This window comes from Xyrauchen texanus, chromosome 46 (genome assembly GCF_025860055.1).
Source record: "Xyrauchen texanus isolate HMW12.3.18 chromosome 46, RBS_HiC_50CHRs, whole genome shotgun sequence".
In the NCBI taxonomy this organism is placed as follows: Eukaryota; Metazoa; Chordata; class Actinopteri; order Cypriniformes; family Catostomidae; genus Xyrauchen; species Xyrauchen texanus.
In genome coordinates this window covers 2,297,484-2,321,271 of record NC_068321.1, presented here as the reverse complement: position 1 = coordinate 2,321,271, position 23,788 = coordinate 2,297,484, and the positions used below count along the sequence as shown (strand labels likewise).

Below are 23,788 nucleotides of genomic sequence, written 5' to 3'. Positions count from 1 at the left end.
GCAGCAGCGGCCGTCTGCCTGGGGATGGAGGGGTCGCTGCCAGCCGCTGAGAGCCTGAGGAACAGCAGCCATCTACCGAGAAGGGGAGGAGCGGTTCTGTCCACCAGGGGCTGAAGGACTTGCTGCCGTCCGCTGGGTGAGGCGCATTTGGCATCCACCAGCTCCTCCCTCCCTGGTTTCGGCACGACTGTAACAGTATAAGGACGGACAAGGAGTCTGGGTCTGGGTCTTAGGGGGTCTGGTGTTGGTCTGATACTTACAGGGTTTGGTATTGGCCTGGGTCTTTGGGATTCTTATATTGGTCTGGGTCTTATGGTGTCTAGAATTGTTCTGGGTCTTATGAGGTCAGGTATTGGTCTGGGTATTATGGGGTCTCGTACTGATCTGGGACATTGGGGTCTAGTATTGGCCTGTGTCTTAGGGGATCTGGTATTGTTCTGGGTCTTTTGGGGTCTGGTATTGGTCTAGGACATGGAGTGTCTAGTATTGGTCTGCATCTCAGGGGATCTAGTTTCATCTGTTTCTTATGGGAATTGATATTGGTCTGGTTCTAGGGGGTCTTTTTTTTGGTCTGTATCTTTGGGGCTCTGGTAATGTTCCATGCTCACATGCCTAATAACTTAAGACTAGCGTTGTCAGCAGTCTGATGCAAGACTGTTAAATGGAATTGATTGACGATTTGTTACCATCCAATTTGCTGGTGGTAATTTGTCCTTTGTAAAAGATCATTAACCTTAATGTGATCCACCAGTGAATTGAGTTGAATCTATCGACTCTGGCCACATATAAAGCTTTAACAAGGATGCCGTCTAAACAGTAAGAAGTTTGAAAAAAAAAAGACTTTCCTTTGTTTCAGAGACAAACAGTGTCTGAAAGACAAGAGAGAATTGGAAATACACAACAGAGACACAACCATTTCAAATCAATGCCCAGGATGGTTTAATGACTATATCATGCAAAAATAAACATCACAATCTACAAAGAACATCAACTCTTATCTTTTCAAAACCAGAAAATTGCCTCTAAATGTTTGGTCCATCAGTCTGAAAATCAAAGGTAAGACATACTGTAACAATGCCTTAAATTCATTCATTTTATATAAAATGACACTTAGTGAGCAATTCAGACAGTATAACACTTTTGACATCAACAAATCTCTCTGATTGACACAACAATAGAATATAACAATCACTTGTTCAGTCTTAGGCAAGAGGCCTTGAATAGAGCTTCAGTTTGTGATTAATCACAAAATGCACAAATCTAGAAAACATCTATACATCTAGTTTAGTTTTGGAACAACTTAAAGCATGGCTCAGATTCCAACTTCTGAAAATGTCTATATATATTTTAATCCATGAAGAACAAACATTACATTTGGGTTTAAGCTGAAACTGATGTTTCATTAAGACTTTCACAAACATTCTGTAAACATCTAGATTTTGTGAATAATTCAGATGTCCATTTATAGCAAAACAATTACCAGTCAATTATTGCAGAACATGTTTGTAATAAGCGTTTTTCGTTTTGTTCCAGTAACCGTTTAAGACACATCGTCTTACATAAGTGCTCGTTAACTAAACACAATACGCTGGTTTGTGTCAGGCATGAATCGTATCAGGGTAAACACAAAAAAATCACATCTCACCCCAAAAAGAAAAAAGAGAAAGAAATTATATTTTGTTTAAAGTATATGAAGTCTATTTTTAGGAAAATAAGTGTGTTTTGCATTGTGACGTGATAATATTCATGATATTCAGTTTAATTACCATCAAATCAAATTCTCAATAATATATCACATATTTACGTTAAGTTTGTACTTTCAGCATAATTCAATTAATATATTAAAGACAGTACAAAAAACACAACTAAGATGTATAAATACTTAACTATTTAAATAATACAATTATTTTCTTTTAGTTACAGACAGGAATACGATTTGTCATCACGATAATAACAATTACTATAATGAGAGAAAAAAAACAGGCTTCATGTACTTTATCCAAATAAATTTCATTACCATCAAATCAAATTGTCATTACTGTAATGCATCCGGATATTTTATTTGAGTTTTTACATTACTGTTATGCAAATTGACTTTTTGTTTTTGTAAAACAGTAATAATTACTGTAATACAATGCTTTTTTCAGCATTATTAATCAAGACCTTTGTATTAATCAACACAGAACAAATAATACAACCATGATGTATAAATACTTAAAGCATTAGTTCACCCAAAAAAAGAAAATTCAGTTGTTATTGCTCACCCTTTTGTTATGACCCTTTATTACTTTTTTCTTTTCCTTAACATAAAGAGAGAAATTGTGAAAAGATTTTGTGCTCAGTGATGTCCTACAATGGCAGTTTATGGTGAATACATCTTCAAGCGTCAAAAGAATGCAAAAGTAGAATTCAGAAGTCTAATAAATTATTCCATGAGACTCGTGATTGTTATGGAATCATACGAAGGTTTGGTGAAAAACAAACCAAATTCTAATGTATTATTTAGTGAAAATGTTCACTGACCTTTGAACTCCTTTGCACGTTCATTATAGGGCACGAGAGCAACAGTTCATGCAGCCCCCTCGTGATATTTGGGTGTTCAAGTGAAAACTCATTTTGTTTATCTAAAAAACGGGTGATAGTTTAAAAAGAACACAACAGAGCTGCACACAAAACAGAGAATAGAACATATGAAACACGCCTGAAGAGTTTGTAGTCGAAGAATTGATGCATTTCTATACCCAGCCTTTTTTTTTTTTTCTAGTTTTTGTCTTAACCAGCAGTGATGAGTGACAGTACATTCTATCGATCACTTGTTTTATATTTTCGGCATCACTCTGTCCGCTGTGAACTTGCACCGGTCCAAAAACTATCCAAAAAATAAGGCTGTGCATAGAAATGCATAACTATTGCTGTGGCAGACCCGTTTTTAGAAAAACAAAAGAGTTTGAAAGCGCTTGAACACCCCAATGTCGTGAGGGGGCTGCATGAACTGTTGCTCTCGTTCCCTATCATGAATGCACACAGGAGATCAACGCTCAGTGAACCTTTTTACTCAATAATACATTAGATTTCAGTTTGTTTCTCACCAAACCTTATCATGTGCTTTTATATCATGAGTCTCATACAATAATTTATTAGACTTCTGAATAAAACATTTTGTGTTTTTTTGAAGATTGAAGAGGTGGTCACCATAAACTACCACTGTACACAAACTGAGCACAAACTTTTCAAAAATTCTCCCTTTGTGTTAAGAAAAAGTAAGAAAGTAATATAGGATTATAACAACACAGGGGTGAGTAAACAATGACAGTATTTTCATTTTGGGGGAACTATCCCTTTAACGATTTAAATAACATAATTGTTTCCTTTAGATTTCAGTGACTAGAATGATACTTTTTTGTATTAAGGTACTGAGAATAAAGAGAAGGTTTAATGTTTATACAAAATATCATTTCTTTTGTTGAAGTCTGACCTAGGCATTTTCTTGAAAGGTTGCGTGAGATACACCCATCAACATTTTCACACACATTACATACATTTTGCATGGCAACATTTAAATACATTGCAGTGATCAACAAATCCTTAAGCAGGATTCAACCATAAATATGGAATGTCCTTTCTGATATCACAATATACGTCCTAAACTGACATCCACACTGACAGTCTTTGATAAATATGGCCCAATAAGAACAATAAGCATAGAAATCACTAACTGTCTCACAGAAACGATAAATCTATGTCAAACACATAAGATAGAAACAACTATTTTTCAGAATAACAACATGTCAGTGCATTCAAAGTATATTAGAAAATGTCAGGTTTGTCATTATATGTTGGCTAAAATGGAACGTTTTAGATGAAGACCAGCTTAATACCACTGAAAACACACGACTGTATTGCCAAACAATAAAGTATCACACACTTAAATGTATTGTTGATGTAAATAGCTGAATTAAATTTGCTTTGTGCCACAATTTATACAAAATGGCACTTCAAAAAGTTCTCAAGTGTACTTTTAGGACATTTAAAGGTATCAATAAATTTCACACTTTTTTAAATACACATCAATATTCAGATATATCAGTTATATTATGTTTGTGCTATTTTAGATTCTCTCTGTACCATTTACAGTAGTTGGTTAACTTCTATTTGCTCTATCTTCTAGGTTTTTGTCCCAAATAAAGGGACAGGTTCATAATATAGTACAAGTACATCATGTTAAACAGCACTCTTTGTAGGTTTACATTTATATAGTATTGTTACATAATCCTAATTTGCATATTTTCTGTAAGGTCAATGGCAAGAGCTCTGTAAACCAGAGGAACAAAAAACGTCCATGTGAAACATTTGTCTCTTTTGAACAATACTACAATCTACTCATCTTCTCTAATTGGTTTTGACCTTTTAAACTCTATGTAAGTACTCATCTACTGAATTAATTCAGTAGACTACAGTAAACTAAAGCAAAACTGGTCTAAACCCTGAAACATGCCAAGACCTGTGCTTTGATTACAGATATGTCTGTGCTATTAAATATTGTCAGTTGCTTAAATGCTGTAATATTTGAACATAAATATCTTTTCTTTTTAAAGAAACATTTACATAGTCTTTATATTCTTTCTATACTCCATAATATGATTTCTATATAATTAGGAGTATTTTCTTATTAATATTTTGCTCTCTGAATACATTATGTACTCCATACAAAGATGTCTCTCACTTCCACAGTTTATTCTATTCAGGTATTGCAACATTACCACTGTTCCAACTCAATATCTCAGCTTTATTTTTGTAATTTTTATAATATTTTACGTGATGAATGATTCTGAATGGTTATCTACGAATACCGGTCACCTTTATATCTCTGCTCAGCTTCCTCCTGGACGTATTCTTCAGTTTTCTCCCAGCCTTTTGCCCATCCCCCATTCAGCTGTGTTGTGGCCCCATATGTTTTGGCGGGACCCCCAATAGCGCTCTGGCCTCCAAAAGGAGCGTGACTCAATGTGATGTCACCGGTCTCCTCTGCTAACTCATCTTCATCTATGAAGCCACACTTCTCCTCGCTGGTCTCCTCTGGATCAGCCCACGGCTGCTTCTCTCCCGAAGCAAAAATCCCATAGAACACCACGCCACCGTAATGCACCAGCGCGGCGATCAGAAACACATTCTGCCATTCCTCGCGTGTCTAAAGAGCATAAAGGATCATTTAATAATGCAATCGTAGTCTTTCTGTGTTATCCTCTGTGTCAGTGTGGCAGTTCTGAGGTGAAGCGCCTCTAGTGTTTAACTAACAAGACACGTAAAAACCATTTTGCCAAAATGCAGTTATAGTAACGTGATTCTAAACATAGTCAAACAATTTTAACAAAAACAAGGAAACTTCATAATTCCATTTCTCACCTTATTTTTTGTCATGGCACCTACAATGAGAGGGCACACCATTCCAGAAAGTGTGCCCACTCCATTAGAAATGCCCATCAGTATACTGGCATACCTGGGCGCAATATCAAGGTGGTTGACATTGAAACCTTAAAAAGAGATAAATATAAAAGAAGAAATTCAGAAATGTTGGGAGACTTTAGAAATCAAAAGGGAATTTTAGAGAATTTACACACATAATGTCAATAACAGGTCCCAGTGTAACAGAATTGTGATGCGCCTCACCTGATATTGCAAAGCCACTAAACCCAACCGCTAGCACCAGAAATGAGATGGCCATCCCTTTACTGTGAGAGAAACCAACCACCAACAGCAGAGTGGCTTCCATCCCAAACCCTACAATATTTGTATGAGATTAATGTAAAATCAACAAAAAAATCGCTTTTGAAATTGAAATCAAGACCAGTAAGAAAGAAATATCATCACTCTTACCTCCGCAGTTCATAATTTTCCTGACGGTGGTGGTTGACAAGATGTTTTTACAGCGGAGGAAGTCGGCCAATTGACCACCGATTGGCACAATGATGGTCATAACCAGATGGGGCAGAGCAGAGAGCATACCAACCTGAGAGCACACACACATACAACCCATAAGTGCTCATGACAGCACCTCACCATTCACAGTGTGGTCGAATTGCAAAAAATTGGTCTTATTATTCAGAGAATTTTGTAAACATGTAATTCTCATTCTGTTCACTCTACCTCACTTGGAAAAGTCTAATTTAATCCTACTTTTACATCATCGCACCCTTGGCCCCGCCCACTGGGACTCATTTAATCTCAGAGAGGAAGAGAGCAGGACAAACAGGCCTTCTGTGGCCTCACTATTCCTGAACACCAAAGAGGACCCATCTGGACTATTTTGGATTATTTTTGTATATATTCATGCACTAAACCGACATCTTTGACTGGTTGATACATATCTCTTGCCACTTTTAAATCTCTGAAGAGGAGACTCTATTTGGTTTCATTCAGCTGCTGTGCCTCTTGTTGTTCTGAGCACAATCGCGTCATGGGCACATTCTTTAACCCATTTTTAATTGTTGGTGTATGTGAACTTTGCTAGATGGATGTCTTTGACTGTTTTGATACACTTCCGACAATGTGATGCTGTATGTGTGTGTCTAGTTCACACCATGCTTTGGACTGAGCCTGTCCTGTCTGATAAAACATTCATTTCCATATCCTCCAATCTGCCATGCTGCATGTATGTGGCAGTTATGAGCAGCAGAATCAAAGCAGAGGTTCAATTACACCTGTCAGCCTTACAGGATTTATATCACTCTCTCTGCTCAGGGACTGAAGATCAATAACAATGTCAGGTTTATTTATGTACAGCACACGTCTCTAAATGACCAACAAGAGAAACACAATCCAATCTAGGCAGTAGTGAATGAGAGTTCAAACACAGCACAAAGTAATGATTCAAACTGAAGCCTGATTGTGTCTGAGACTAATTCAAACAGGAAATACACAAGCACGGACTTGATGCATATATGCAAATACTAGCAACAAGCCAGGCTTTTATAAACTGTCAAATTCTGATATGACTGATATGACTTCATGATTAGAAGGAAAGTTCAGTGTTAAATACAAGTTAATAATTCACCCAAAAATTAAAATTCTCTCATCATTTATTCGCCCTCATGCCATCCCAGATGAGTATGACTTTCTTTATTCTGCCGAACTCAAACGAACAGCTCTGTTTGTCCAGACAATGCAAGTGAATGGTGGCAAAAACTTTGAAGCTTTGAATAAAGGCAGCATAAAAGTAATCCATATGACTCCAGTGGTTTTATTCATGTCTTGTGAAGCGATCCAATCGGTTTTGGTGGAAATAAAAACAAAATATAACAAATGTTTTACTGTACATCTTGCCATTGCAGCCTCTATATGTGATCATGATTTCAAGCTTGATTACACTTCCTAGTGCATGATGCATGCTCAGAGCGCTAGATGGTGCTAGGAAGTGTAATCAAGCTTAAAATCATGATCGCCAAGGAGACTGCAGATGTTCAAATGTATAGTGAAAAGGGAATTATAATTTGTTCCGTTTTCACCAAAAAACTATTGGATTGATTCAGAAGACAGATTTAATTACTGGAGTCTTATGGATTACTTTTATGCTGCCTTTATGTGCTTTTTGAAGCTTCAAGGTTTTAGTTATCATTCACTTGCATAGACCTACAGTGCTGTAATATTTTTCTAAAGATTTTTGTTTGTGCTCTACTGAAGAAAGAAAGTCATGCACATCTGGGATTAAATGAGGGTGAGAAAATGATGAGAGAATTTCCCTTTTTGGGTGAACAATTTCTTTAACTTGAATTTAACCCAGACCATTCCTTTTAATAAAGTCACAGATTTTGATGGTTTTTAAAAGTCCATCAAATCATGTGCTATTTCTTGCTATTTGTAGCACCTGCCACTCTACAGACCGTCTGCCTTTAAAGGTTTATATATTGTTGTTAAATCAATTACCCTATGAAACAAATGAATGGGATTTCTGACAGTTGCGCTCTATTTACTGCAATGCATTCATCTCCTAAATCCAATAAACTTGTTCTCATACCTTACTGATTTCAAAGCCAAACACTTCCTCAAAGTATGCTGGCTGACTAATGAGCAGCAGATAGAAGGTCCAGCTCCTGCAGAAATTGGCCACAATGATTGCATAGACCGGCATAGAGGTGAAGAACTTCCTCCAGGGCGTCTTATATTTCTGCAGGAATACAAAAATGAACATAAACATGTCACACTGCCTGTGAAAAGTGCCTTTTTTTTTTCTTTTTTTCTGTATGCTGTGGACATTTCCCTGCGCCTACAGGGTTTGATGTTCTCTGCATAAATGTAATCAGCAGAAACCACACAGGGAACAAACATACCTCAGTTGCCCCAAGTAGCTTGGCACTTTCTCCAATACTCTCCTCTATGTAAGTTCTCTCTTCATCTGTAATGGTGGGATGATCTGCTGGACTCTCATACGACACCAGAATCCAAAACATGTACCAGAGGATCCCGAAACAACCTAAACTCCAATGGGCCAAGAGTCGGGGAGAACAATAAGAGTCAAGGTTTGTTCACCCCAAAATGACAATTTTGTTATCATTTACTTACTCTCATGTTGTTCCAAACCTGTATTACTTTCTTTCTTCCATGGAACAAACAAGGAGAAGTGTTAACGCAGGCCTTGGCACGTCAATAAAACAAATATGCTTTTCTGTCATTTTTTGAGCTTTACAGCTTCAGTCCCCATCAGAGGTCTGCTACCTGATGGGCTCGGGTTATAATTTTCAATTATAACTTTGGGTTCAACTATGTAATTAATGGTATAATAAAAGTATTACTATTATACATATTTTGATAGCATTATATACACTCACCTAAAGGATTATTAGGAACACCATACTAATACTGTGTTTGACCCTCTATCACCTTCAGAACTGCCTTAATTCTACGTGGCATTGATTCAACAAGGTGCTGAAAGCATTCTTTAGAAATGTTGGCCCATATTGATAGGATATCATCATGCAGTTGATGGAGATTTGTGGGATGCACATCCAGGGCATGAAGCTCCCGTTCCACCACATCCCAAAGATGCTCTATTGGATTGAGATCTGGTGACTGTGGGGGCCATTTTAGTACAGTGAACTCATTGTCATGTTCAAGAAACCAATTTGAAATGATTCGAGCTTTGTGAAATGGTGCATTATCCTGCTGGAAGTAGCCATCAGAGGATGGGTACATGGTGGCCATAAAGGGATGGACATGGTCAGAAACAATGCTCAGGTAGGCCGTGGCATTTAAACAATGCCCAATTGGCACTAAGGGGCCTAAAGTGTGCCAAGAAAACATCCCCCACACCATTACACCACCACCACCAGCCTGCACAGTGGTAACAAGGCATGATGGATCCATGTTCTCATTCTGTTTACGCCAAATTCTGACTCTACCATCTGAATGTCTCAACAGAAATCGAGACTCATCAGACCAGGCAACATTTTTCCAGTCTTCAACTGTCCAATTTTGGTGAGCTCTTGCAAATTGTAGCCTCTTTTTCCTATTTGTAGTGGAGATGAGTGGTACCCGGTGGGGTCTTCTGCTGTTGTAGCCCATCCGCCTCAAGGTTGTGCGTGTTGTAGCTTCACAAATGCTTTGCTGCATACCTCGGTTGTAACAAGTGGTTATTTCAGGCAAAGTTGCTCTTCTATCAGCTTGAATCAGTCGGCCCATTCTCCTCTGACCTCTAGCATCAACAAGGCATTTTCGCCCACAGGACTGCCGCATAATGGATGTTTTTCCCTTTTCACACCATTCTTTGTAAACCCTAGAAATGGTCGTACTTGAAAATCCCAGTAACTGAGCAGATTGTGAAATACTCAGACCGGCCCGTCTGGCACCAACAACCATGCCACGCTCAAAATTGCTTAAATCACCTTTCTTTCCCATTCTGACATTCAGTTTGGAGTTCAGGAGATTGTCTTGACCAGGACCACACACCTAAATGCATTGAAGCAACTACCATGTGATTGGTTGATTAGATAATTGCATTAATGAGAAATTGAACAGGTGTTCCTAATAATCCTTTAGGTGAGTGTATATCTACTTTAAGCTCTGAATTTGTATTTAAAGATTCCTTGTTTCAGTGGCATTAAAGGCTTATAACTCATCAAAACATTTAGGAGGGTCAAGTGTTTGGTACCATTTTAAAGAATCATTTTCAAATATTTTAATGATATTATGATAAATTCTGAGATTCACAGCCTAAGAAACTGCTGAAAAATCACAAAAACAACTTGAGCCAAAATTTTACTTTTTTGTTATTTAAATTTTTTGACATTATATATATCTGGGTGTAAATAAGGTGGCTCCAAAAAAAAACGTTTGGTTACGTATGTAACCTCCGTTCCCCGTTCCGTGTCGGAGAAGCGACACTAGGGGTCTCTCTTGAGCGCCGATATTCACCTCTGACCTATTGAAAAGGGCCAATGAGAGTTGGCAGTCAGTATTTGCATACCCCGCCCCCGCATACGGCAAATACGGAAGTTTAGTCAGGATTTTTCTGAGGAGCCGGAAATGGTCCGGCCACAACAGTGGCTCGGTTCAGCAACATGGCGGAGGAAAGACACAATGTGTCGTTCCCTCCCTCGGGGAACGGAGGTTACATACGTAACCAAACGTTCCCCTTCTGTCGCTCTCTCCACGTTGTGTCGGAGAAGCGACACTAGGGGACCCATTCCAATCTTGCCATGTGCTGAAACGTGTACGTGAACCGCCGATACAGAGGCGGGCAGGGATTCAATCCAGTGCCACGCATCGTCCGTACCTGGCTGCACGTACCCTTCCCCAATGCCCCATAAAAACATCGGAATCCTTTTGGTTACCCTGGGAGGGGAACAAGGCGATGTTTGCCAACATGGGAACGGGCCAGCCTGGCTGGGCCTCTTTTCTCTCTATGTTTCTCGCATAGAGCAATCATGGCCGGGGCCCTTACACGCATATAGGGAAGGGGGTCTTATCCCAGACCCTGCGGAGACCACACCTGCCCTTTTTCTTGGGGAGGAAAAGTGGTAGACACGTCACACGGCCGTCTTAGAGCTCGTGTAGAAAGTATGGTGCGGTTGTAGATCCAGCCTCGAAAGGGGGGAGTTGCTACAGCACGGCGACCGAGGCAGCTGTAACCGCTCGTAAGGGGACAGAACCGTGGAGTTACACACAGGGGGAGTCTGAGCAGGAGGCCTTACCTGTGGAGCACCTATACCAGTACAGGGTAGTCATTAGGGTACCCGCAGTGGCTTGGGTCGGCGAGTTCTGGGAAGAAGGCACACTACTTTACCTTGACGTCAGGAAAAGGGCCCTGGGCGCAAGCGATCCACCCGGCCGGTCGGTCTACGTGTTACCGAGTTCTATGGGCTCGGACCTGATAAAACACGAGATGCAACCAACTCAACGCGGAGGTTGTAAAACCTCGCAAAGGTGTTGGGTGTTGCCCAACCCGCGGCTCTACAGATGTCTGCTAGGGAGGTGCCCGTGGCCAGTGCCCACGAGGACGCAACACCCCTTGTTGAGTGAGCTCGGACCCGCAAGGGTAGGGGCACGGCCTGGGTGTGATAAGCCAGTGTGATGGCGTCGACAACCCAGTGGGCGAGCCTCTGTTTGGAGACGGCATTCCCTTTCTGCCGTCCCCCAAAGCAGACAAAGAACTGCTCAGAGCGTCTGGTGCTCTGTGTGCGGTCCAGGTAAATGTGCAGGGCACGCACTGGACATAGCAACGAAAGGGCTGGGTCTGCCTCCTCCCAGGGCAGCGCTTGCAGGTTCACTACCTGATCTCGGAACGGTGTGGTAGGAGCCTTGGGCACATAGCCCGGTCGCGGTCTTAGGATCACAGACGTATCTGCCGGATCGAACTCCAGGCAAGTGTCGCTGACAGAGAACGCTTGCAGGTCCCCGACCCTCTTGATAGAGGCGAGCGCGATCAGCAGGGCCGTCTTAAGGGAGAGGGCCCTGTGTCCAACTGATTCAAGCGGCTCGAAGGGAGGTCTCTGGAGTCCTGCCAAGACTACCTAGAGAAAGGCGCCTCTCAGGAACCTGAGGATCAGGTCGTGCTTATCCAGAGATTTGCCGTCTACAGGATCGTGGTGGGCGGCAATAGTGGCAACATACACCTTGAGGGTGGACGGGGACAGCCTCCTGTCCAGCCTCTCCTGTAGGAACAGAAGCACTGACCTAATCGCGCATCTCTGCGGGTCTTCAGCTCGGGAAGAGCACCAATCTGCGAACAAGCGCCACTTTAGGGCGTAAAGGTGCCTGGTAGAGGGGGCTCTGGCTTGGTTAATTGTATTCACAACGGTCGCCAGTAAGCCGGCTAGCTCTTCCGCGTCCCGTCCAGGGACCAGACATGGAGGTTCCAGAGGTCTGGGCGTGGGTGCCAGAGCGTGCCCCGTCCCTGAGAGAGGAGGTCCTTTCTCAGAGGAATTCGCCAGGGAGGAGCTGTCGCGAGGAGCCTGAGTTCCGAGAACCAAGTCCGAGTGGGCCAGTAGGGGGCCACCAACATGACTTGCTCCTCGTCCTCCCTGACCTTGCACAGCACCGGTACAAGAAGGCTCACTGGGGGAAATGCGTACTTGCGCAGCCCCGAGGGCCAGCTGTGTGCCAGCGTGTCTGTCCCGAGGGGAGCCTCTGTTAGGGCGTACCAGAGCGGGCAGTGGGAGGTTTCCTGGGCGGCAAACAGGTCTACCTGGGCCTTGCCAAACCGTTCCCAAATCAGCTGGACCGACTGGGGGTGAAGCCTCCACTCCCCGCCGGGCAGGCGTTGTCGTGATAGCACGTCCGCTACGACGTTGAGCTTGCCGGGGATGTGAGTGGCACGCAACGACCTGAGTCGCTGCTGGCTCCATAGGAGGAGACTGTGGGCGAGTTGTGACATTTGGTGGGAGCGTACGCCGCCTTGGCAATTTATGTACGCCACCACCACAGTGCTGTGCGATCTCACGAGGACATGTTTCTCCCGAACTAATGGGAGGAACTTCCTGAGAGCAAGAAGGACGGTCAGCAACTCCAGGCAGTTGATGTGCCAACGCAGCGGGCCCCTTTCCAACGGCCCGCTGCTGCGTGCCCGCTGCACACGGCACCCCACCCGGACCGGGAGGCGTCGGTTGTGACCAGAACGCGTCGGGACACCTGCTGCAGGGGCACTCCCGCTGTAAAAAGCAGAGGTCTGTCCAGAGTCGGAGTGTTTTGAGGCAGGCGGGGGTGATTCTTACCCGATGCGTGCCGTGGTGCCATGCTTGTCTCGGGACTCGAGTCTGGAGCCAGTGCTGGAGTGGTCTCATATGCATCAACCCCAGTGGCGCGACCGCCACGGAGGACGCCATATGCCCCAGGAGCCTCTGGAAAAGTTTTAGAGGGACCACTGTGCCTGGCTTGAATGAAGCAAGGCAGTCCAGCACCGACTGAGCACGCCTGCTCGTGAGACGTGCTGTCATTGAGACTGAGTCTAACTCCAGCCCGAGAAAAGAGATGCTCTGAACCGGAGTGAGCTTGCTCTTTTCCCAGTTGACCTGAAGCCCCAAGCGGCTGAGGTGCCAGAGCACCTGGTCTCTGTGTGTGCATAGTAACCCTCGAGAGTGTGCTAGGATGAGCGTCGTCGAGGTAGTTGAGTATGCGGATGCCGGCTACTCGTAGCGGGGCAAGGGCCGCCTCTGTGACCTTCGTGAAGACGCGAGGGGACAGAGACAGGCCGAAGGGGAGGACTTTGTACTGAAATGCCTGGCCGTCGAACGCGAACCGTAAGAAGGGTCGGTGTCGTGGCAGAATTGAGACGTGGAAGTACGCGTCCTTCAGGTCTACCGCTGCGAACCAATCTAGATGCTGAATGCCAGCCAGAATATTTCTCTGCGTGAGCATTTTGAACAGGAGTTTTAACAAGGCCTGATTGAAAACTCGCAGTTCCTGCAGCACATCAGGATCAGGTCCACCCCCGTGCATGTTCTTGAGAGCTTTGGCCTGGTGGACTTGCAGGAGGGCCATCGCATGCAGGGCAGAGGCAGCGCGTCCAGCCGCACTGTAGGCCTTCGCGTTAAGCGAGGATGTTGTCCTACAGGGCTTGGATGGGAGTACGGGGCGACCGCGCCAGGAGGTAGGGCTACCGGGGCATAGATGGTGCGCAACTGCCCTATCGACCTGGGGAATCGTGCCATATCCGTGGCGCTCTCCGCCGTCGAGGGTGGAGAGAGTGGAGCGGTTGGCACCTAGACGAGCAGAGAGCGGGGCTCTCCATGTAGACGTCAGCTCATCATGCACCTCCGGGAAAAACGGGACCGGGGGGATGCGAGGCCGCGAACGGCGCGCTGCCCCCAGGAACCAATCATCCAACCGCGAAGGCTGTGGGGAGGATGGAGGGTTCCTATCCAGCCCCACGCTCACGGCGGCCCAGGAAAGCATGTCAGACATCTGACCGTCGGCCTCAGCCTGGGCCTGCTGGCCCGAAGGCGGCAGTCCAGGGGAGTCCTCGGCATCAGACACCGCACGCTCCGATGCAGCTGCGAGCTCATCCGCTTCGGACTCAGGAGGATAGACGACCGGGCCATGAGGCGAGCTGCTATCGCCGCGAGCATCTATCGCCGCGAGCATGGACGGGGACCAGTGAGCGTGTCGGGGAACGGGAGGTTCGCGGGGGGCTACCCGGCGAAACTGCACCCGCTGCCGCCCCCAAATCACCCCCAGCGCCAACTGCATCGTCCTCAATCCCGTGGGAAGAAGGAGCAATGCGGGTGCAGCTGGGGTGGCTTGCCCTCTATTGAAGGCAAGCCGCGACCGCAACGTGCGAGAACATGAACCATCCACAAACGCCGCATCGGTGTGATCGCGGCCCAAACACACGAGACAGCGCCTGTGGCCGTCTGAAGCGGAGAGGCTTCTACCGCATCCAGGAACGACACAGGGGCGGAAAGGCATCTTGAAAAAGACGCGTCCTTAAAAGGACGTTCAACGCCGCTGTGTTTGCTCTTTTAGAGAAATTTGCTCTTTTACAGGAAATTTGCTCTTTTAATACACAGTATGTGTGTGTGTGTCTGTGCTGTCGAAGCGCTCAGGGGCAACAATGCACGCCGTGCAAAGTACAGAGAAAGCCGCTGTTGTGCGCCGTCAAATCCAACAGCAAGCAGATCGTCAGAGATACAGGAATGTTCAGGGTTTGTATTCTCGCAGCAGACTGCAAACAGACCATCGGCTCCGAAGAAATTTTCTGACTAAACTTCCGTATTTGCCCCGCTTAAATACCCGTATGCGAGGGCGGGGTATGCAAATACTGACTGCCAACTCTCATTGGCCCTTTTCAATAGGTCAGAGGTGAATATCGGCGCTCAAGAGAGACCCCTAGTGTCGCTTCTCCGACACAACGTGGAGACAGCGACAGAAGGGGAACTGCTTTTGTTTTGTTCCCAATCATATCAAATGTAACCGAGTAAAATTTTGTTTATACGACAAAGCAATCAAAATTTATAGCATAACAATAATTATTTATCCTAGTGTCCGTAAACAACTCCAAGTGTCCAAAAGACTTTCCAAACAAATAAAATATATTAATTGTACATAAGTAATTACACATGCAAATACAACAATAACAAAAAGTGTACTCTCTCTCCAAAACATGCAGGCATGAGTAACGAGATCTCATTCAGTTTCATTCTGTGTCATTTGAGTCATCATTTTGTCTGTGTAGTGTCTCCTGGTGGCCATATGTAATTAGAGAGAATGATCCTCTTTTCATGAAGTTATAAGCAAAAACGCTGCATATAAGCAACACCTGTTTACATGTTACAGTTACAGATGAAGTCAGGAGTCATTAAAACTCATTTTTGAACCACTCCACAGATTTAACAATAGCAAACTATAGTTCCCCGTCTGTCGCTCACTTCGACGTTGTGTCGAAGAAGCGACACTAGGGGTCTCTCTTGAGTGCCGAATATGCCTCTGATCTATGAAAAAAGGCCACTGGGAATTAGGCAGACAGTATTTGCATACCCTGCGGGCAAATACGTCGAGTTCATTCAGAAATCTTCTTCGGAGCCGATGGTCATGTTGCAGTCAGCTGCGAGTTACACACCTGTTCCTGTTTTCCTCTGACGCTTGCCTGTTGGATTCGACGGCGCATTACAGCGGCTTTCTCCTTCTCTGCACGGCAGTGCAGTTTGCCCCTGGGCGCTTCAACAGTGCAATAAACTAAAAGAGTTATAAAAGAGTGATTTTCTCTAAAAGAGCAAATACGCAGCTGGTGTTGAACGTACTTTTCAGGACTCGTCTTTATAAAGATGTCCTTCCGCCCCTGCGTAGTTTCTGGATGCGGTAGAGTGCTCTCGGCTTCAGACGGCCACAGGCGTTGTCTCGTGTGTCTGGGTTGCGATCATACAGAGGCAGCGTTTGTGGATGGTTCATGTTCTCACTGCGAGAGCATGACAATGGCAACATTGTGGTTGCGGCTTGCTTTCAACCGAAAGCATGCAACTCCAGCCACCCCCCGCATTGCTCCTTCTTCCCACGTGATTGAGGACAGTGCGGCTGGCGATGGAGGCAATCTGGGGATGGCAGCAGGTGCAGCTCCACCGGGTATGCCCCCTAGGACCACCCGCCCCCCAGCATGCTCATTGACTCCCGTCCGTGCTTGAAGCAACAGCGGCTCATCTCGCGGCCAGTCTGCCTATCCTCTAGAGCTTGATGTGTATGAGCTCGCCGCTGCATTAGAACGCTGAGGACTCCCCTGGGCTGCCGCCTTTGGGCCTGCATGCCCAGGATGAGGCCGACACGCAGATGTCCGATATGGTTGCCCAGGCCGCTGCCAGCGTGGGGCTGGACTGGAACCCTCCGTCCTCCCCACAGCCATCGCCGCTCACAGCCGCGGAGGTGCATGATGAGCTGATGTTTTTCCCGGAGGTGCATGATGAGCTGATGTCTGCATGGAGGGCACCGCCCTCCACACGTCACAAAGCCATTCGCTCATCCGCTCTCGCTACCCTCGACGGCAGAATGGCCCACGGGTACACGCCGATTCCTCAAGTGGATAGGGCTGTTGCGCTTCACCTATGCCCCGAAAACCCTACCACCTGGCGGGGTCGCCCGGTACTCCCCTCCAAGACCTGTAGGACAACATCTACACGGGGCTGTGGTACCCACGTTCTCAATAAAAGAGCTATTTCCTTTGTCTCTGGGTCACCTGGCCCGCAAATGACGTTCTCACGGCACCCTGTCACCCTCAGCCCCACGACTGTTCTCCGGCCGGCCGGTTCAGACGAGTCCAGAGGACGCCGCTACAGGACCTCCTCCTCAATCACGAACTCGCCCCCTGACGGGAGTGCGGAGCAAGGTAAGTGCTTTGAGACTTTTCTCAGCACTAGAGCCTCGGGACGCGTCCGCACCTCCCGACGCCATACTACCTGCTCCGCACCACCGGGTACATCAAAAATAATCATCCCCTTGGTGCCCCTAGCATGGAGCTTGGATGCGTGGCTCTCACTTCCCAACCCGTCAGGCTGGCTGGCTGGCCCAGACCATCCGACTTGGTTACACAATTCAGTTTGCCAGGCCCTCGCCCCTCTTCACTGGCGTCCACTTCACCACAGTACACGGTGAACATGCCAAATCCCTGCACGTGGAAATCACTACTCTTCTACTCCGACTCACCCGTCGTCTCCTCCTTTGGAGCCAGCCGTGACTCAAGGTTAAATCCTTCCCGGGCAAAGCTTGTTCCCCTCCTGGGATCTCTCAGTGGTCCTCACAGGCCTTCAGAGACCCCCCTTCTAGCCGCTAGAATCAGTTGGACTCAGGGCCCTCTCTCTAAAAACGGCCCTGCTGATCGCGCTCGCCTCCATCAAGAGGGTCGGGGACCTACAAGCGTTCTCTGTTAGCGACGCCTGCCTGGAGTTCGGTCCGACAGACACTCATGTGATCCTAAGACCGCAACCGGGCTATGTGCCCAAGGTTCCTACCACGCCTTTCAGAGACCAGGTGGTGAACCTGCAAGCGCTGCCCCGGGAGGAGGCAGACCCAGCCCCTTCATTGCTGTGTCCGGTACGTGCTTTGCGTACCTACTTGGACCGCACACAGAGCTTTAGATATTCTGAGCAGCACTTTGCTGCTTTGGTGGACAGTGGAAAGGGAACGCTGTCTGCAAATAGAGGCTCTCCCACTGGGTGGTGGATGCCATTTCATTGGCTTACCACACCCAGGCCATGCCACCCCCCCTTGCGGGTCCGAGCTCACTCAACAAGGAGTGTTGCGTCCTTGTGGGCACTGGCCAGGGTACCTCCCTGGCAGACATATGTAGAGCAGCGGGTTGGGCAACACCTAATACCTTTGCAAGATTTTACAATCTCAGGGTTGAGTCAGTATCATCCCGTGTCTTCTCAGGTCCGAGCCGGTAGAACTCGGTGATGAACTGACCAGGTGGATCACTTGCACCTAGCCTCCCTCGGTCGAGGTAAAATTGTGTGCTTTCTCTCCCAGGAGATTCCATATATTCGGATCCCTGGATGATTCCTCCCTAGCCCTATGGTTCGCAATTCAGCAGAGGAATTCGCTGACCCAATCCACTATGGGTACTTAATCTACCCGTACTGTATAGGTGCTGCACAGGTCCGGACTCCTGCGTGGACTCCTCCTGTATGTATTTTCAGCGGTGCGGTCCCCTTGCGAGTGGACCCACGTCTCCCTTAGGCAGTGCCAGCTGCCCTCCGGTCGCCATGCTGTAGTAACTCCCCCCTCCTTGAGGCTGGATCTACCACCGTGCCATTTTTTCCACATGCGACCTAAGGATCCATGTGATGTATCTCGCCACTTACCTCCCCGTTGCTGGGCAGGTGTGATCTCCACAGGGTCTTTCCCCCTGAAAGAATAGGAAACTGGGTAAGACCCCCTTCCCACGATGAATGTAAGGGCTTTGCTCTATGCGAGAAATATAGAGAGAAAAGAGGCCCGGCTTCGCTCTGCCTGTTCCCAGATGGGCAAGAGTCGCCTTGTTCCCCGGCTTAGGGTAACCAAAAGGGCTCCGACGTCTTTTATGGGGCATTGGGGAAGGGTACGTGCAGCCTGACACAACTGGTTGCCTTTGCACGTAAATACACGTTAATCAGCGCATGGCGTGATTTCAATTGGACCCCTAGTGCCGCTTCTTCGACACAACATCGAAGTGAGTGACAGACGGGGAACGTCTAGGTTACGGATGTAATCTCCGTTCCCTGATGGAGGGAACGAGACGTTGTGTCCTCCCGGCCACGTCGCTGAGCCGAGCCACTGTAGTGGCCGGACCATTCCTGCTCCTCAGAAAATTCCTGAATGAACTTGACGTATTTGCCTGCTTTTATACCCGTATGTCCGGAGCGGGGTATGCAAATACTGTCTGCCTAATTCCCATTGCCATTTTTTCATAGATCAGAGGCATATTCGGCGCTCAAGAGAGACCCCTAGTGTCGCTTCTTCGACACAAGGTCTCATTCCCTCCATCAGGGAACGGAGGTTACATCTGTAACCTAGATGTTTTGAAAAGTCGTTTGTGCATGGAACGAGTAATTTTTCCAACAATTGTTTACAGACAGATTGTTTCACTTTTATTTAACTATATCACAATTCCAGTGGGTCAGAAGTTTAAATACACTAGTTAACTGTGCCTTTAAGCAGCTTGTAAAATTCCATAAAAGGATGTCAAGCCTTTAGACAATTAACCATTTAGCTTCTGATAGGAGGTGTACTGAATTGGAGGTGTATATGTGGATGTATTTTATGGCCTACCTTCAAACTCAGTGCCTCTTTGCTTGACATGAAAATCAAAAGAAATTAGCCAAGACCTCAGAAAAATTAATTGTGGACCTCCACAAGTCTGGTTCATCCATGGGAGCAATTTCCAAATGCCTGAAGGTTCCACGTTCATCTGTACAAATAATAGTCTGCAAGTAGGAGTGGTTGTGGTGTAGTGGGCTAAAGCACATAACTGGTAATCAGAAGGTTGCTGGTTCGATCCCCACAGCCACCACCATTGTGTCCCATTATGATCGGGATTGTCCCTGTAATAAGTGCACTGTTAAGTCGTTTAGGATAAAAGCGTCTGCCAAATGCTTAAATGTAAATGTAAGTATAAACACCATGGGACCACGCAGCCATCATAGGAAGGAGATGCATTCTGTCTCCTAGAGATGAACATAGTTTGGTGTGAAGTACAAATCCCAGAACAACAGCAAAGGACCTTGTGAAGATGCTGGAGGAAACACGTAGACAAGTATCTATATACACAGTAAAATGAGTCCTGTTGACATAACCTGAAAGGCTGCTCAGCAAGGAAGAGCCACTGCTCCAAAAGCACCATAAAAACTGTTTGCTAGTGCGCATGGGGACAAAGATATTACTTTTTGCAGAAATGTCCTCTGGTCTTATGAAACAAAAATTGAACTGTTATAATGTTCTTTCAGGCCATAATGACCATCATTATGTTTGGAGGAAAAATTGTGAGCCTTACAAGCCAAAGAACACCATCCCAACTGTGAAGCATGTGGGTGGCAGCATCATGTTGTGGGGGTGTTTTGCTGCAGAAGGGACTTGTGGACTTCAGAAAATAGATGGCATCATGAGGGTGGAAAATTATGTGGATATATTGAAGCAACATCTCAAGACATCAGCCTGGAAGTTAAAACTTGGTTGCAAATGGATCTTCCAAATGGACAATGACCCCAAGAATACCTCCAATGTTGTGGTAAAATGGCTCAAGCACAATAAATTCAAGGTATTGGAGTGGCCATAACAAAGCCCTGACCTCAATCTGATTTGTGGGCAGAACTGAAAAAGCATGTGCGAGCAAGGAGGCCTACAAACCTGACTCAGTTACACCAGTTCTGTCTGGAGGAATGGGCCAAAATACCAGAAACTTATTGCGAGAAGCTTGTGGAAGGTGACACAAAACGTTTGACCCAGTTAAATAATTTAAAGGCAATGCTACCAAATACTAATATAGTGTATGTAAACGTCTGACCCACTGGGAATGTGATGAAAGAAATAAAAGATGAAATAAATCATTCTCTCCACTATTATTCTGACATTTCACATTCTTAAAATAAAGTAGTGATCCTAACTGACCAAAGACAGGGAATGTTTTCTACGATTAAATGTCAGGAATTGTGAAAAAATGAGTTTAAATGTATTTGGTTACGGTGTATGAAAACGTCTGACTTCAACTGTATGTCAAAGACATATACTTAGCAATAACTTGCAATATTTTTGTCTGTGAGTAAAAAAGTTAATGAAATTGAAAAATCCCACACACTATCCTGGCTTGAAATGTTGCTTATAACATTTTTGATAATCTTTGCAAGCCAGGATAGTGTGCGGGATGTTTTTCCATTTCATTGACTTTGCTACAGCTTGTTTCTGACACACCTATCAATTCATTCTCAGGTGTACAAGGTTAGTGGTTGGTTGTATGACGCACAGCTATTTGATTAGTATGACGTTTTTACCGATTACAATAATGCAGTATGTGAAGTGCAAATTATTCATATATTATCTGAATGGAACACAGATGAACACAGATGAGCAATGGGCTTTTTAGGTCAATTTTATTTTATCTTTTCAAAAGAAATTATAAAGAGAGTGGGCGATTTCACGTTTAGGTTGGGTTCAGTTCGAGACCTCTAGTCCCCATAATTTTAATAATAAATATCAGTTCTACATTCTGCTCAACTTTTCTTTTAACGTTTCACGTAAGAAAGGAAATCATATGGTTTTGTTGTTCTACTCTGCCATACGGGTTTGGAATGACATGAGTGAGTAAATGATGACAGAAATTAGATTTTTGGCTGGACTTTTCCTTAAAATTGGGTACATATCCTCATATCAAATAACAAAGATACAAAATGTAAATAAAAAAACTGTACCGTATATATAGAAGACAGAAGACCAGCCTGAGTACTGCACTAATATTCCAGCCAATGGCATGGCGATCACAGCACCAGCATATGAACCTGAAACAGGGTGTTTTTAAAGGTTTACAGAGGCAGCCTCAATAATTCTGTGTAATAAATTGAGATGTGCATTTACCACAAAAAGAGGTGGTTGCTAAGCGACTTCTCTCCATTGGTGGAGCCCACTTGCTCCAAATGCCATGGCATGCTGGATAGGTCACACCCTGAACACACAAAGATATAATAGTATGAAATAATTTTTTTACAATATTCAGTTTATTGGTCAATCAATGTGAGTTCGTCAATGACAGATAATTCAACTTTTACATTTGGTTCCCCGATCTTGTTTATTTGGTTATATTATTGGCTAATAATAATAATTATTATTATTATTATTATTAATTGTTGTTGTTGTAATTAAAATAATAAGCCATTTAAGTAATGGCTTACAAAGAGTGCATAAAACACACAAATCTAACCTCAGTCATTTAACAAATTAACATTAACACATACAATAGCATTTCAAATAAGGATTAATGATCCATGCCGACTTCTGCAAACTCGAGCAGACCCAATCTGATTCACCACAACACACTAATGCCTCCCATTAAATCTTCATTAGTAGCTAATTGTCACAAAATCAGTCACTGATAGACACAAATTGCTGGAGCAAGCGAATGAGAGCTAATGTCAATACACACCGCACGAATGGCTGCAGTTACAATAAAACCTTAAATGGGTTGCAATTTATCTACATTGTAGATTCTACAATAAACACTCTCTTGTCCTAACAGTTGCAGAGAATAGTAGATGAGCATCAGAAAGTCAAAGAGGGCAGCTGCTAATACTCTTTCAATGTTCATCATTGTGAGTGTTGTTTGAGTAAGAGATGGCGTCACAAGCCAGCACTCCCCTTTTCAAGCGTTTCTTTTATGTGTTTGTTCTCTTGTCACTCCCGTGCTTTCAGTGTGTTTGCTTTGCTGTTTCAGGTTGGTTTTAAGGACCTTGTTTAACTATCCTGGTACCTTAACAAGTAACATCTGCTTTTTTAAACTCATAAGCGACATGTCAAAAGATTACACAGGTTCTAATAATAAAATATGCTACAGTATGTTCGGACAAGTTTACAAGCACTATTCTTACTATTCCTGTAGCAAAGAGAATGTATACTGAATGTTCACAATATGCTAATGTTATGTATTTATGGAATACCCAAATGACTTACCACGTTTTCTGTGTAAATGAAAAATTGTCAAACCAAATAAAAGTAAAGTATGGAGTGCCACAAGGATCAGTTTTAGGGCCTCTGCTTTTCTCCTTGTATATGCTTCCCCTGGGAGAAATTATCAGGAATCGTGGAATAAGTTTCCACTGCTATGCCAAAAATACACAACTTTATATTTCTTCAGAACCTGATGAGATTTCACAATTCTCCAAATTAGCAGAGTGTATCAATGAAATAAAAGATTGGATGGCCAGAAATTTCCTTCTACTCAATTCTGACAAAACAGAGGTACTAATTATTGGACCAAAAAATTCTAAAAATAAGCCACTACAATATAATTTGACTCTCGATGTATGCACTGTTACATCATCTTCAACAGCGAAGAACTTAGGTGTTATATTTGATACCAATCTGTCCTTGGAAAATCAAATTACCAATGTTTGAAGAACAGCATTCTTCCACCTAAGAAATATTGCTAAATTAAGGCACATGCTCTCTGTTGCTGATGCCGAAAATCTAATTCAGGCATTTATGACCTCAAGACAAGATTATTGTAATGCATTACTGGGAGGATGTCCAGCAAGATCAATAAATAAACTTCAATTGGTTCAAAATGCAGCAGCCAGAGTGCTAACAAGAACCAAGAAATATGATCATATTAGCCTAATTTTATCATTGTTACATT

At 44.5% G+C, this 23,788-nt stretch overlaps 1 protein-coding gene across 1 annotated transcript in view; it reads right to left on the bottom strand.

Moving 5' to 3' along the window:
- Window positions 1-3,200: 3,200 nt before the first annotated feature.
- Window positions 3,201-23,788, bottom strand: part of LOC127637996 (vesicular glutamate transporter 2.2) — a 33,484-nt gene continuing 12,896 nt past the window's right edge. Inside the window, exons 5-12 of the mRNA XM_052119353.1 lie at window positions 22,015-22,102; window positions 21,852-21,938; window positions 8,325-8,467; window positions 8,012-8,161; window positions 5,875-6,007; window positions 5,668-5,778; window positions 5,404-5,531; window positions 3,201-5,188 (exon numbers count right to left, since the gene is read on the bottom strand). Of these exons, the coding sequence (XP_051975313.1) occupies window positions 4,841-5,188; window positions 5,404-5,531; window positions 5,668-5,778; window positions 5,875-6,007; window positions 8,012-8,161; window positions 8,325-8,467; window positions 21,852-21,938; window positions 22,015-22,102 (1,188 nt within the window). The 3' untranslated portion in view covers window positions 3,201-4,840. The remainder of the gene's footprint in view (window positions 5,189-5,403; window positions 5,532-5,667; window positions 5,779-5,874; window positions 6,008-8,011; window positions 8,162-8,324; window positions 8,468-21,851; window positions 21,939-22,014; window positions 22,103-23,788) is intronic.